Source organism: Spea bombifrons, chromosome 1 (genome assembly GCF_027358695.1).
Source record: "Spea bombifrons isolate aSpeBom1 chromosome 1, aSpeBom1.2.pri, whole genome shotgun sequence".
Lineage (NCBI taxonomy): Eukaryota > Metazoa > Chordata > Amphibia > Anura > Pelobatidae > Spea > Spea bombifrons.
The window spans coordinates 144,503,353-144,519,471 of NC_071087.1; the positions used below are offsets into that span (position 1 = coordinate 144,503,353).

At 38.1% G+C, this 16,119-nt stretch overlaps 1 protein-coding gene and 2 non-coding genes across 4 annotated transcripts; all 3 read right to left on the bottom strand.

Annotated features, from left to right (window-relative positions):
- Nucleotides 1-604: 604 nt before the first annotated feature.
- Nucleotides 605-4,081, bottom strand: SDHAF1 (succinate dehydrogenase complex assembly factor 1). 2 transcript variants are annotated; one of them, XM_053447971.1, is made up of 4 exons: nt 4,013-4,081; nt 2,592-2,719; nt 1,895-2,040; nt 605-1,131 (listed from the first exon to the last, which is right to left on the bottom strand). In XM_053447971.1, the coding sequence occupies exon 4, from the start codon at nt 1,102-1,104 to the stop codon at nt 850-852; it is 255 nt and encodes an 84-aa protein (XP_053303946.1). In that variant the 5' UTR covers nt 1,105-1,131; nt 1,895-2,040; nt 2,592-2,719; nt 4,013-4,081; the 3' UTR covers nt 605-849. The 2 variants fall into 2 exon arrangements, with proteins under 2 accessions (XP_053303946.1, XP_053303947.1); XM_053447972.1 differs by lacking the exon at nt 1,895-2,040.
- LOC128468662 (small nucleolar RNA SNORA47) lies at nt 2,239-2,368 on the bottom strand. Its single transcript, XR_008345888.1, has one exon. It is a non-coding gene; the product is annotated as a small nucleolar RNA SNORA47 (small nucleolar RNA).
- Nucleotides 3,153-3,280, bottom strand: LOC128468654 (small nucleolar RNA SNORA47). Its single transcript, XR_008345887.1, has one exon. It is a non-coding gene; the product is annotated as a small nucleolar RNA SNORA47 (small nucleolar RNA).
- Nucleotides 4,082-16,119: the final 12,038 nt, after the last annotated feature.

Here is a 16,119-nt window from a genome sequence, read left to right on the forward strand (position 1 = left end):
TGTAATTGATTACATATTAAATATTTTATCAAAAATCTAATTTGTACTGTTAATTTGTAAAATGTAAATCCTTTATACACAGTGATTGTGGCTTTCCTAGGATCTGTGTAATTTGGATTCCAGGTATTATCTGTACAATACACCTATAGCCAACTCAAAGACCTTTTTTTCACCAAAGGGATAGCTGGTAGACGGTTGTTGGTCTCTCACTATTAAGGTCTAACGCTAGCAAACGTCTCCAAGGGCTAAACCGGTCCCGTCTAATGTATCATTCAACAGGGGAAGAGAATTGACATGGTTTGCCAATTCCTGCCTGCAGCAGAAACAGGTTTAGCATCTTTAGCTTACTCATAGGAATTGCACAAGTACTCGGGTAAATGCCCATTTTGTGACATGCACAGCAAACAGTTTCAATTGTTATGATTAGCTTGCAGTTGAACCGCAATATAAGTGTTGCTCATGTGTTGTTTTGGGTGATGTGTGTGTTTGCATCCCCCTGTAGTACCAATTCTGAAAGCAAGTACCCATACCCAGTGTACACCTATAGTATTCATGAGGCTTTATTAGTCAGTCGCATTCTGGCAGAAATAAACAAAACATCCACTGAACAACAAACTGAGAAAAACTTTAATGCATATTTAAAACGTGTTGACCTGCTCTGTTATTGAAACTGAGAAGCTCCATTACAAGGATCAACGTGAGCCCCTTGTCACTGCATAGTAATATTTTATTGGCAAAGGTCAATTTTGGGTTCATAATTTTCAGCATTAGAACATCTTACAAGTATGAAAATGTTCTTTTTACAAGAATCTCCACCATAAATGAATATATTAATATCTATTGTATACTTTAACCATCCATGTCAGAAGAGGTTTTAATAAAGCTCCCGAGTTGCTTTGTATTAACATCTTTTAGCTGTTCCAGTTGTCTCTGTCCGCGCCTCACCAGATACTCTATGTGCATAACATCCGTTTTTGGAATCTTTGCATTGTTTCTGAATTCCTGTTGTATTCTGGGTAAGAAGCCAGGCTTCTCCTTTCCAGCGCGTAAAAACTGTTTATACAGAATGAGAATTTGTTTCTGTAGCTTGCTGTGCCTCACCATCTTGTCCGACAGCCCCTGCCGGGTAACCTGAGGACATGAGAGACTGCAGGTTAAATATATAATTATTTCCAAAAGGATTTCACATTAATACTTATGTGAACCGCTTAAGGATGCAGGCATTTTCAGTATGCCTTAATCGAGCCTAAAAGTATTCAAATTTCACGCAAAGTTTCTATTTAAAAACTTTCATTTTCTTTCGTTTCCACAAACCACTAGGGCAAGAATCTGGACACATGCACCAAACGTAGTACCATTTACAGGAGTGGTTTTTTTCTAATTTTTGCAATTCCACATGTTGGGACATTTAGATTCCCCTTACATATTATTCTTTGCCTTCAATCATTGAGAAAAGAAAATATTTTCCATAATTCCAATTCCCAGCCTTTCATACGGAGGATCTGCAGAATCCCCCATATTTATTTCTCCCCATCCCAGCTATTTTCCAAGCAGGAGATGGGTTCAGCCGAGTACATCTCCTGATACTTACCACTGCTGGCTCAACAGGGGGTCTAACAAGACCCCCCCATGCATGAAAACTGCTCCCACTTACTTCAAAGGGAGCACTTTCCTGCCAATGGCTGCCAATCAGTGGCAAAAGTCAGAGCGCCGAGGAGGAGCTTTAATCATAAAGAACTTTAATGAGGCTATAAGGGACACTAAACTGGCCTAAAAACAAGGAGGAAATTACTATTTCTATTTGAATATAACAAACTAGTTTTCTAATAGGCTATGAATTTTTTGTTCCGTAACAGGGAAAAATACTGAGACCGCAAATGATTAGTATACTTACGTTAACAAAATTTGTGATGTTAGATAGTATGTAGACTAATTGGGAATTAAAGTTTCATGAAGTTTCTATTTTAGCTCATTTCAGTAATGGATAATAGCCTCCTCTGTGTCAACGTCCTGCTCATTGTGTCTTTCCTCATACTCATTCTAAAATGAAGAATAACAATTAATAGAAATGTGTGTCTGAGAAAAGATTTCAGGGGCAGAGACAATAAATACGTTTTCAACATGTCTTTCCAAGACAGAAGTAGGATAAGATACAAGAAAGCAAGATGATCCAACTTAGCTCAATTTATTGTTAACAAAAAAACACACACCATAAGGGATTTAATAACTTTCAACAATCAATTGTTAATGCAAAATGCAGATTATTTTCCCAACCGATGAGAACAACAAGCACCAGCATTGTTACTGTAGGAGGATAATACCAGTAAGAAGCAGCATGGGCAAACTGCACCACCTTCTCATGCCTCCATAAGCAGACATTTACTAGATGAGTCTAAAGAAGAGGGTGGCGTGCTTTGGGAGCGAGTGGGCACACAATGCATGCGCGCACACACCTGACACTGCTATCTAATGGCAGGAGGCAGCTAGCGCATGAGTAACCAAGTGAAATGTTCCTTGGAAGGGATACAGGGATCAGTAATCAATCCTAATTCACTATCGCCAATAATTATCCAGCTAAGTTTAGGACTTACATTTGAAATATGGCAAGAATGTCAGATGCTAGAAAGATGGCAGAGATCCGCCAAGGTTTTACTGCATATTAGTTGTGTAGAATATCCTTATCGGCTTCCGATCGCTGCCTCTCTTCTCAAAACACATCCTACAAAAGAAAAAGAAATGAACAGTGTCACTTTTCAATTATTATACTGGATAAAGACAAATTTCGCACTGAATACATGAAATAAGAAATACATCTTTTCACATACATATGATTTCGCTAATTAATATATTAAGCTACTTCAAAATCCCAGCCTAGCTGCCATACAACAGATTTGAATGGGAACTCAAATACATAACTTCCATTTTTTTTTTTCCATTCTTCTCATAATTGCTACATGACACGCTTCAAAGGGTTAATCTACAGTGTACTACAGGATGATGAAGAATTAACATCCCAATATAAAAAAGGCAAAGTGGGCCCTTTATAATGGAATCGCTACATTTACTCGCTGGATTTAAAAAAATCTTAACACATCTATATGGAAAGTAATGCAGTATTAAAAAAATACTAAATAAAGATAAAAAAACTGTTAATGCTACATGCAAGATGTTTTCACCCAAGGGAGCGGGGGAAAAAAATAAGCATCAGCATTGTTTCTGTAGGAGGATAATACCAGTAAACTGCAGCATGGTAGAACTGCACCACCTTCTCATGCCTCCAAAAACTTCTACATTATTATATAGCACGGCTGTAACAGGGACAGTGAAAATATTTACCAAGACCATTTCAAATGACAACACACATTAAACCATACAGTACGAGAAGAAGGGCCTGGTTTTGGGAGCTTACAATCTGAGAAATAAGGAACAAGAACAAGTTAACAAGTTCACTACAAGAGGCATGAGTGTCTCATTCCACGCTCCACTGGAATCCAAAGAGTTAATGAGTTAGCTGGTTATAGGGGACAGTATGATGGTTTTACAACTGGACTCACATGAAATCCAAATATTCGCACAATAAACATGTATGTTGTTGTCACATATGTGTTCGCTGGGATCTAGCATTACAGAGATCATGTCTGCCGGCAGGAAAAGTCATTTAGGAGTCAAAATACACATTTCCCAACCGCTCCTATACTTAATGATAGAGGCGCCTCAATACGCTTTTTATATAACCTTTTATATAAAAACGTATTGTCAACGAGTGGAAAACAAACAGAGGCTTTGCACGCCACGCATCGTGTAATATCCACGCTCAGCATTCTGATACTACACGTAAAGAGTCTGTCACGTGGATCCGCGCCGAACTTCCCGCAAGCCAACAGCAGGAACGGTACACGCGGCCGGCGTGCTCGCGAGGAGAGTAACTACAAACACCTCCCGATATAATGAAGAGTACCGGGTTACCCGAATTCTCACGTAGAGTCAGTTAAAGCGGACGTCACGCACTCACCTTTGTCTCACGACCTCATTTCACTCCAAAAGCGGAAACCGGAAAGTGCGTTTCGTAACGAGACGCGACTTCCTCCAGTGAGACTGCGGCCGCCGACCCAGAGCTACTGCCACCTGCTGTTTGTATAATCCGGCGGAATGTGGGCGACCTAATGTTCATAACGACATTTCGTAACAGACTAGCGTATCTGCTCATCATAAAAAGACGTGCACTAATTCGTTTTTTTCGTTCTTCTTTCTTTTGTTCTCTTTATTTAACTCTTTCCGGCAATCCAGCGTTCTTCTCTCTCCCTTTTCTTCCCTCTCCATCCATCTATCCCCTCCCTCCTCTTTCGTCTCTGGTTTTTCTGTCCTTTATCTTTCTTCTTGCTCCTCTCTCTATGTCCTATCTTTCTTTCTTTCTCCTTCTCTCTCTTTCTATTTTTTTCTTAAATTCCACCCACACACAAAGCATCTGGTAGCCCCTTGCACACATCTCTATTGCACACCTCAGGCACACAACACTATCCAGCAGCCCCTCTCATGGCTACATACAACACTATATTACAGTGATTTCAATAATTATGATATGCATTTAAATATAGTGATTTTTTTCAATTAAAATTCTCTGATTTATATTATATTTCCTACTTGTGCTCTGTGACTTGGCTAGTGTCCTATTGTATAACATTCTACCAATATATCTGCCAATATATAGATTTTTTTGGTTTTTTTTGTCATTAAAACAGCATCCCCTGCAAATCTAAAGTTCAAACGAGTTACTACACAGTAACAACACAGAATAGTGCAGAGTTCCAAATCACACAATGTATTGTGTAAACTAACAAAGAGAACGTACTTGGTTGGAAGCTCATTTTTCCAGTGTTTGTATATCAACCATGTCTATTAATACTTTACAGCCTAAAGGACATTTTTCTTACTTTATTTCCTTTGTCTGTTACAGGCTGACTTGCTGTATCAAGTGAATTTTTCTATCCGAACCAGTGGTTTTATGGAGCCTTTAGCAAATATACCAAATTATGTAACTCCTGGCATATAACTACTCTAATATGAAGTGTTGCTTCCACCTTTATGATGTCAATATTAATGGCTTAACACTTTAACACTGTGCATTTCAGTCATACAACTGAATGTTCCAGACACTGGCCAGCATCAGTTTCAAAATGTTTGTTTTCAGGTAAATATCTTGTGTGTGTGTTCTAGTCTTATCCGGTCTGCTAAGTAAACAAAAGAATGGCTCAGTCTTAATAAACCATGACCTAGATGTCTAAAGTCTTGTGTCAAAATGAATTCATTTTATAAACAGGACTTCATTAACATTGCCATAAAGAATCAGCTCAGTGTGATGTTTCGCCCGGACACTCTGGGAGAAGCTCCACTCCTCCGGTTCTACAGGTCGGCACCCGAATCCTCTGGGTCACAGGAGCGGGGTCCTGACACGCTTCACTCATCGCCCGTTTCCCCCTTCAATGGGGATGTGTGCTGCGAAATCAGCGGCATCCCACAAGTGAGGGCTCCGGGTAGCAGGAGCCTAAAAGTTTCCAGGTATACCTATAGGTCTGCATATTTACAAAGTTTATTGGAACAAAATGTATACAGCACTGTAAGTAATGCTCAAAGAAAATATTTATTATTCCATGGACCCCCCACACTTAAATATGTCCTCCATGTGAAAGCTGTAGGTGAAACGACTGTCTCTTTAAGATATTCCCTAACATACACTCTATTTAACCTTAAGACAAGAGCAGAGGCAAGGTGGAAATCTCAAACCTAGAGTTTAGCTAGCCAGCAGAATGGGACCATTTTTTCAGATATCTTAAGTGTTGGCGCCATTTTTACAAATGTTTTGCACCTCCCCAGCATTCTTAGACTTCCAGTCTCCAAGCACGTTTATGCTATAATTGTATGTGGTATTCCTTATAACACCTTCCTAGCGGTACAGCTTTTGACTGCATGATGCCTGGGTTTGCAATGTAAATCCCACTGATGGAATTGTTAAGTTATGAGTAATAAGCAGCATATTCTTTAACCAACTGGGCATGTCACTACATGATGATGGTCTTGTTGCAGGGAAACCAGAACAAGTTATAAATCGAGTGAATCTAAGTTAAGTTTTGTCCCAAGAGTATAGCCACATTTAGTGGATTGATGGCATGTGAAATAATTGCAACCCATGTCCATAAGTGAAAATAGGAACTGAGTAGGTGTACTTCTCATGCAGGTGATACTAGGTCATCTCTCCATTGTGAACGAGCATGTTTTAGGAAAATGGTAATGAATATTCTATTTTATCAAATAATCTAGGCTATTTACTAAAGAAAAGATTAAAAAACACATATTCACTGATTAAATGAACTATTAATAATAGAACCATAATACACCTTAAAAAATGAGAGATTTGTAGGCGTCACATTAATGATTGTCAACATGGACACAACTCTTATTTACTTACCTTCCCGATAGAAACTGATAGTTATTTACCATGTAATTAAATCCTGTTATCATCGTGGACTTTGTTTTTTTTAATAAGCACTTTCCTTAATTAACTCGTATTATCACTCATTTGTTAATTTGACTAATAGCAAAACAAACAAACCATCCCTAGGTGTAAGTGATTTTAATAATGAAATCACGTAAAATGTAAGTGCTCCATCTCCATAAGCTAAGGCTTCAAAAATTAGGTATCTGTTTCTAGGTACATTTTCCAAATAAATATTTTGACCACATTCACAGCTGCTCTAAAAAAAACTTTAGGCAGAAGACTGTAATAGAATAGAACAGTCAAAAGTGATAGATCAGTGAGCATTGGGCAAATGGATACAGCTCACAAGCTCAAGATAGATGGGGTGGACTCTTTCCTGCACCAAGATCCCCCCCCATTGTATAGCATAAAAAATATCACATGTGCAAGTGAGCATACAAAGTGCTACTAAGTTATCAAACTCTGTTCTTAAGATTGTACAGAAACCTCACAATTACCTGTCCACGATCTATGATGTTACAATGTGATGTTATAAACAAGGGTGGAATCGCTGTCATGCCACCAAGTACCCCCAATGTCTTCACAAGCATTTTGCTTCAAGAACTAATTTCCATTAACTTGCTACCATGCAGAGTGACAGACGTTAGTTCAAAACATTACATACGTTTATAATTCCACGTTAGTAATCTAAACTCGCATTTATGATTTATAAGTGAAATATACCATTTGCTTTATCTAATAGTGACATCATCAAGTCAGCAGACTTCTACAGCAAAACCTCTTTCATCATGTAACATGGCGCTTGCAGGAGGACCCAACATTTTGTGTTACACTAATTGTGTTGGTTGCCAATGTTTTTTTTTTTAAAAAAAAAAAAAGCTCAGATGGAAAGTGTAAAAATATTTAATTGTAAAAATACATGCCATGTTATTTCCCCTCTGGTCAATCAAATACTGAATTATTATTGGGAAAATGTAATTCCGAATATATTATCCATCGTAATCATGGATATAACAGGTCTTCTCTTGCCCGAGAAAATCTTCATTTCTATGTTCATGGAATTGGACCTGGTCTGCGTGAGTGTCACTACTGCATTTTCAGGATCGTGGAGGCATCTGACACCCACACTGCATATATTAAACATTATTCTACTCTTTATCCGGGACATGAGCACAGAGCTTAATGATGTGTTGAGTCTAAATGGGGAGCATTTAACCATCTACATGACAGCACAGGGTATTCCCATCCCACCCAGTACAGTAGGGTAGGGTAAGAATTCTATTCTCAAGTTGGTGGCACACGAGATTCAGAACATAATCCAGCATGTCTACACATGGTGGTGAGTAACATTTCAAATTGGTGAAGATTCTAAATTCCAAATGGTGACGATTCTGAGTTCAAGTGAGTTGCTATTCTAAACTTGAGTTTGTTTTAAGCATCCACAACCACAACTGTTTGGGCAAATGTGGCATCAAGCAGGCTGACCAACACACATAAAGACACTGCATGGATGGTGTGACGGGCCGCCCTGTACCCCGACTGGGTACACCGGCCAGATGTTCGTTGCTTCCTCCCGGAACCGCAAGGGTTCACCATTTCCAGTGCCAGACCATACTGCGAGGAAGGGATCACGAACTGGCTTGGTGTCCTCGATGTAATAGCAACGTAGCCCGCTGAGACTAGCCAAATACCGTGCTGTAATTGTCCTGAAAAGGATGTGTGATCTAGCTTCAGGGGCGGGCTGGGCCGGGGGGCAGGGGGGCAATTGCCCCCCAGGCCGCCCAAAATCTAATCTAAACGGCCACTGGGCGTTGATGCCGCCGGCTGGCACTACTTTAATACTTTTAAAAAAAAAATTTAATATGGCAAGCCGGATCGGCTATTAAATGAAAAAAAAAATAGTATTAAAGCAGCGCCGGCCGGCGGCATCAGCAACCAGCGGCCGTATGCGATGCCGCCAAGTGATGGGAGCAGCGTGAGGGGTGAAAGCTCCACCCCCTCGCACTCACCTTTCACCCCTCACGCTGCTCCCATCACTATGCGGCCATCAGATTGTTGGAAATCGAATATAAACGGCCGCTGGGTGCTGATGCTGCCGGCCGGCGCTACTTTAATACTTTATTTATTTATTTTTAATATGGCAAGCCGATCCAGTGTATTAAATAAATAAAAAAAGGATAAAAGTAGCTCCGGCCGGTGACATCAGCACCCAGCGCCCGTTTAGATAAGTTTTCCAGCAGTCTGATGGCCGCATAGTGATGGGAGCAGCGTGAGGGGTGAAAGGTGAGTGTGAGGGGGCGGAGCCACTTCACTTGCCTTGCCCCCCAGGCCTTAGACTGCCAGCCCTCCCCTGCCTGAAGCACTAGATGAGACTAATGTCCAGGGAAGTAACACACTGTCTTATATACAGTTGAACAGGGAAAATGGCCATAAATCCTGACCACATATCCCCGCCCTGCCCAGACAGTCCCATACTCAGGCCACCAAGCCCCACAATGTCCCCTTAACCCAAAACCGGGGTTTTCGGGTGATCCTGAGGGAGCGGTGGCGATCCCGGGCACTGATCCGCTGTGGAGACCCCGAGCGGCAACAGTTCTAAGTTTCCCATGGACAGACCGTGAGATAGCCGGGCGTGCGTTCCGTAACCGTGCTGGCTGACCCCCGCTCTCCTGGAAGTCCCATTGGCTGGGAATCTTTGACTGTATTTTTGAGCTTTCCGTTACCTGAAGTTGTATGGTACGTGTATTACCGTGTGATCCGTCGGAGTACTGCTTATCATCTTTCTGATTTTACGAATGGTTGCATCAATATGATGTTTATTGAAAATAAATATTCCATAAAAAAGGGTCATATACATATGGGGAGATTCTACAGAACCCCCCATGCATTTGCAAGGGGGATACCATGACATTTTAATAGGATCATACAGCCATCATGAATTAAAGTACATTTGAGGGCTGGAGTGTATCTGTAAGGAAACGGCTTAGTTACAATCACTGTACATGGTGTATGGTCATTCACGTGAGGAAGGAACAGCCATGGAAACGCCAACAACACACTCATGTGGCCGCCTTCAGGAAATAAAATCTTACTTTAATGTCTTGATGCTCTCACATGGACTGCAGTTACATTTGGTGATGTCCTTTCTGCTTCACATTTAAAGCATTTCAACCACACAAGAAATGAGAAGCCTTAGAAGGTTAGATAGGTCCTTCCCTGTGGCACAGTTTTTGGAAAATAACCATGTATTTTTATCTTACAGATACTCAAAAACAATATTGAATATTATAATATCTTCCTGGTAAACCCATTCTATTTATACTCATAATAGGATACATCCCTTTTTTCTGAAACATTAATCTAATTCTCCTAATACACACCCTAAGCATATCACTGTTACAACCTTGCTATGTTTTGAAAACACATTTTACAGTGTTTTGTAGTAACATGGGAAAGGTTAGCGTGATATATGTATTATATCATCATTGTATGTGCTGATGTACACCACAGCATCAGATACATCAATAAATAACAATAACTATAATACAGGATAACCACGACAATTAATAATGCATTATATTATCTACAAGATGTAATAAAGGAGACGTGTTTCATGCACATAATGATATTATGATGTCATTCTATGTTTGAGTCACTAAGAGATGGAGAAACTTGCCCGGACTCATATGGAGTCAGTATGAGGCCAGATATATTGAATTTTAGCTTCTAAAAATAATGTCTGAATTTGAAACACAGAGTTCCTTGGACCTCTGAAAAGAAAACAGAGCTATATTTACAACACATTAGCCAAGGGGAATTTTTTTATTTCCTTGTTTGAACTTAAAATGAATTAGCCAGTGTGTTTATTGTGCGTGAATTGGCAAGGTGAGGATGTTTAGCGTATCAAGAAGAGGGCTTACAATTTTACAAATGCCTTCAAGAACTAGTTTAATATTTACCTCTCGGTTTGGCAATATGCTTCAATATAATGCAGACAATATACAGAAAGGTGAATACATTGAAAAGGGCCTGGATTAAAAGGAAAGTCTCATGGAAAAACAAACGCTAGAAGTGTTTTTTGTTTTTTTTTTAAAAAGGGAAAAAAAGAAAAAGCAGTATTTTTAATGAGATGCTAGTAATAAGAAAAATTCCTTTTTGTTATTTGATGAAAGGAAATCAATCTTCTAAATGTTTTTTATTTTTAGGCAAAAATTATTTATTGTCCTATTTTATTATTATTTTGGATTTTTTGAAACACAAAAGATCAGATGTTGATGGGGTTTGTTAATCCAGAGATCAGAAATATTCATCTGACATAACCTAAGCAATACAATTTTGGGATTTAACAAGGATTTAATATCAGACATCATTTGAAGTTGTACAATAAATGTCTTGACAATAATGTCTTAACATGATGATATATATGTACATATATCAAGCAAAAAAATATTGGCAAGTTTAACAACAATCCTCCTCTAAATTCCTCAAACTAAGACAGGAAAGTAATGACAAAAATGATATCATTTTTTTTTCAACATAGCATAGCATTGAAATACATATAAGGAATAAATATAATATATTATATAATATATTATATAATATATATATATATATATATTTAATATATTCTTTAATTAGAATACACTGGCTAGAGTAAATTCTAGAGGTAGTTATAGTTATATTCAGTATTATGCCAATAATTAATTCAATGTATAGAGTGGAAATAAAAAAGACATTGAACTCAATTCCATGAGCCATGTAAAAACCTACAGCATACACTGACCCATGAGCAACTCCTAAGGCACACATCCAAAAAAAACAATCCTTAACTGCTAAATCCATATACACCTGAAGCAAGTGTATACCACAATCACAACACAACACACACTAATTCCAAGCCTAAACCACTGGGAGTCTAATAATATCAAAGCAAAGCAATGAGATCAAAGTAATTGACACATTCAGTTCAAAGCAATTAAATGAGCTGTTAAAATATGTAGAGATCCTCTTTAATTTAGTCTTCTTATAACCAAAGTGTGTTGATATCTTTGCATATTTCAAGTCTCATATATTAAACAAGTAATTATGCAAAATAGTTTTAAAAATTAGAAGTTAAAGTACAACTGATCAGTAAGGCATTTGTAGCTCAGGTGTAGCTTTGATTCAATTTATTTTTAATCCTTAAATAGGAATCAGCATCGAAAGGGATTATAACAGATTTTATTGTTTTTGACAGTAATTTTGCTTGAAAATGAAAAGAACATGGATGTCTGCCAAGACACTTAAGACTGATATATTTCTAGCAAACAGTTCAATTTAATAACTTTGATGTGGTTAATTGAACGGCGATACTTTGGCAGAAAGCCAGACTATATCAACAGACAAAATGAAATTATTGATACAAATGTGGTATTTATTGATATCGACACAAACATGTTTCATTTTAACTCTTTTAATGCTGGTATCTATTTGATGAATTTGACATTCACAAAGAGTGCAAGAGATTAGCAAGCTGGACTGATGAGGAGTAAGGGTTTACATATATGTGTATTAAGGCGTGTGTGTGTTTGTATATGGTGCTGGATAGTATGTGTTTGTATATATGTGTCAGTGTATGGCATTAGAATGAGTGTGCTTGAGTGTATGGTGGTAGAGTGTGTGTTAGTGTATGGCGTGTTAGCATGGGTGTGTTACCGCATGAAGTTAGAGTGTGCATTGTAGTGTTTGGTGTTAGCATGTGTGTATATTACTGTATGGTGTTAGCATTAGTGTGTGTTAGTGTTAGTACTTGGTTTTAGTGTGTGTATGTGTTAGTGTATGGTATTAGCATGAGTGTATGTGTGTCAGTGTCTGGTATTAAAATGTCAGGGGTAAGGCCAAGGCTAGTGACATCTGGAAAAAAGAAAAGAAGGGAAAGGTAGGAGTGTCTTTATGTATGATATTGGGGAAAACATTTTATCTCAACACCATAACTATGCAAGTACATATATTTATATGTAAATATGACCACATTCTAGTATGCATTATACCTTCTGGGATATACATTTTTTTTAAATGAAATAAACCATGAAAGTTGAGGGCATTACTAAATCGCTTATGAAAATATAACTTTCTCCTCATCCTGGTGGGATCGCTAATCCTCATCTTTCATCCCTCCACCAGAGGTGTTATAATTGCCCAGTGACATTCTGATTGCAAATTCTTCAACCTCACTATCAAAGTCTTGGCCTAGCTGTCCTGCCTCCCACGTGGTCATTACATGCCCTGCCTACCACATTGCTATCATAAGCACCGTCCTGCCCTGACACCCACACTACTATGCAAAAAAATGCCTTTCTCCCCACCCTCAATTCTATTAGAAGCACTTTGTCCATAATGGCAATTTGTATGTGATATTTATCCTACACAAACATTAAGGGATGACGCTGTATCTTCACTGTAAATTCATCCTTTAAGCTCTTCCTTGTGTCCTTAAAGCTGTTGTTGATGTCTCATGCCTAATCCAGTTGAGAATTGAATTACAATTTATATTAAATGGCTCCATATCGATCTGGGTTTTTCTTTCCTATTTTCGTATCCTCTTTTTTTGCTTCCTGGATGATCAGATGTTTATATGTACGTTATGAGTCACAGAAATTGATTGCAAATCAAATCTTACATGAGTGTGCTGAGGTCCAAGCTCAGTTATGTAAACAAAGCTGTGGCAATATGATAGGTCTCACAAACCCAAACTCATCCTGGGAAACAAAGCTTTGTCCCATCGTTGAATAGAGCATAGAGGAGGTTCTAATCCCACGAAATGAATTTGTACATTAACACCTGGAAGAATATATAAAATGTTTGAAGGTCAATCTTACATCTGGGTGCCTCAAGTCTTCTTGGTCTGCAATGGAATCTTTTGCAATTAGAACTAATGGAATGGGCTGCTTAAGCCTTATTGTAATTATTTAATAGCAAACATGCTAGGTGTATGTTATGGTATCACTGGCCTTTTTTATGTTCAAAACTGGCACCTTGCATATGTTTACTGCATGATAAATGTGATACTAAGTGAGTATGGATTTCATGTATGTGCTGAAACATGTTCTGATATGCTCCATGTAGATCTATAGGGCCACCGGCATTTTGTGTTGATGACCTGCTATTAGAGAATCAGATGATCATGGAAGATCATGATATAATCCTCATATTTAATAGTTTCATGTTGTATATTAAAAAAGCCATCTGTTATGCAGTGAGAACAGGTAGACAAGGTGCTTGCTTAAAGATCCACATTTTAGAGGAAGATGGACAATGATATGGCCCTGTGAGCCAATGTGTCCATGTTTCTTTCAGTTCCTGCCTATGCTTCACCTACAAGTCTTGAGTGATGGTGCTAACAATATCCATTCTGAAAGGTGCTCTGAATAAATGTCTGTCCCTGAGTGAAAAAAAATCTTCACCCATAAAATATGGCTTTTAAGAGGATGGAAGGATTTGTATTCTGTTCTGCAATAACTTTTCAGAAACAGTGGGACTGGAAACCCTGTGTCCATGTCTGATTCCAGGACAGCTAACCAGCATGTGGTGGTGCTAGAGAGCATTATCTGGACAAACCCAACCCAGCATGTCCAAGAATATTCCGTTTAGCAAACCGAATATCCAAAGATTAGCCAAACTTTAGCTGCCATGAGATTTCAGGAAACATTCTTTTATACAATGAGACAGTGTATATAAACATATACTTTTCAGTTAGATTGTAAAGCAGGGATCCCTCTGTGAATTGCATGACGAATATACAGAATCCTGCATGGCTGCATTGAAACACTGCATTTTTATCACTTTTCCTAGATAAAACTTCCATCTTGTCTCTTTACTGTAAAAAAAACACCTTCCTATTAGAACAGTATGGTAGCGCTTTGAGTAGGAGGCTGAATATTTAATATTCAGCCAATATTTAATATATGTGAAAGAGATCCGAATTTTTATTGCTTATTTATTCATGAATGCAAACATTTTATAAAACTATTTTAAAAAAATAATGATCCGAATACAGAAAGTATACACGTGTTCCATATATATAGATGTTAGTATGCATTTAACATTATTCTACACAACTAGAAGATGCTGAGCTGAATGATCCAATTTGCAACTAAACAGAGACCACTAAGATCCTGAAATATCTATGTTTAGGTACCGACTGGCACCAAAACCACTGTGTGCTTACAAGCATATGTTTATTATAAAGAACAGGTTTAATATAGTATTATATATAAACGCTGTCAGTATAGCACAGAGGAGTATGTGTTTTCAGACACCAGTAATAATATAGGGTGACTGTGAAGTTTACTAATATGGTCCATAAACCAGCCAGAGATAAATCTGTGACTTTTACATGTATTGCATTAGCATGTTTTATGTGTTGGAACAAGTCGAGTCATTTTCAAACACTTCTGTTAACACGGTTCTGTATTTTATTGCTTAGTAATGCAACTAATCTCACTGGCATTCAAAGAAGCAGAAGGACATTGCATTTATCTTAGATCACCTATGCCAGAAAAGCATTCTCTGATTGTGTGTAATTCCCACCATCCTACACATTACACTGCATTTCCGAAATTAAACCTACTAAGTCACTTCAAACACTGTAGCCATAGGTTGGCAAAATGGCATTTATTCAGATTCAAGGGTGTTCTCGTTGAAAGGTGAGATCATTTCTAGATCTTGAGTCTAAATGCTCGCTAGAATCATTGAGAAATGGTCTTCAATTTAAAACAATAAGCCGTCACACTCCTTTAGGTGCCAGATGGATCGCAGTTAGATGATTTGGACAGGAGGATTCAGTAAATTAAGCAGGCAAAACAGAAAATAGTATGGGTTAAAATATAATAGTATGATTAGCCACCTAGTATTTCCACCCATATTCTAGAGCTCCTGTGGGTAAATCTACGCAGAGTTCCCAGGTATGCCTACAAGAAGAACAATCATATTCCTAAAAACACACAATAGGGCGTATTGTGTATTAAATTACATTTTTATATTAAAAGTGCGTTTCCATCTACTCTGTGGAATGTTACCAGAAATGTAGGATAGCAATATTGTTCCTACTAATGTTAAATACCCTAAACCTTCCTGGGCTTATAATCATGGCAGGAGACTTCAATATCAGTGTAGACTGTAAAGAAGATACTAAATCTTTGAAACCTAGAAAGAAAGACTCTGATCAGAGAAAACTTGAAATTCCAAGAATTGTTGTAATTCCATGGCTTCTATGTTAAATGGCAATGCATGAAGATATGGAGAAATCATTGAATTCTTTCAACTTAATAACACATCATATACGTCTATTCCAACAACGTGGCTTGCACATAAAGCCGTTATCAGGGGACTACTTTTTAAACAACACAACTTTGTTGAGTGGAAGCACCTTTCACAAAAGAGGAAATAGACCAAGCTATAAATTCCTTAAAGCCGTCTAAGGCACCGGGCCCTGATGGCCTTTCAAACTGCTACGTCCGTACTTTCAAAAACATGCTTTCCACATTTTTGCCACTTTAAAACAAGAGGTACTATCCCACTGGAATACCCGGAAGCACAGATTACCGTATTACACTTTGAAAAGCTGGGGAAACTCCCACGTACACCAG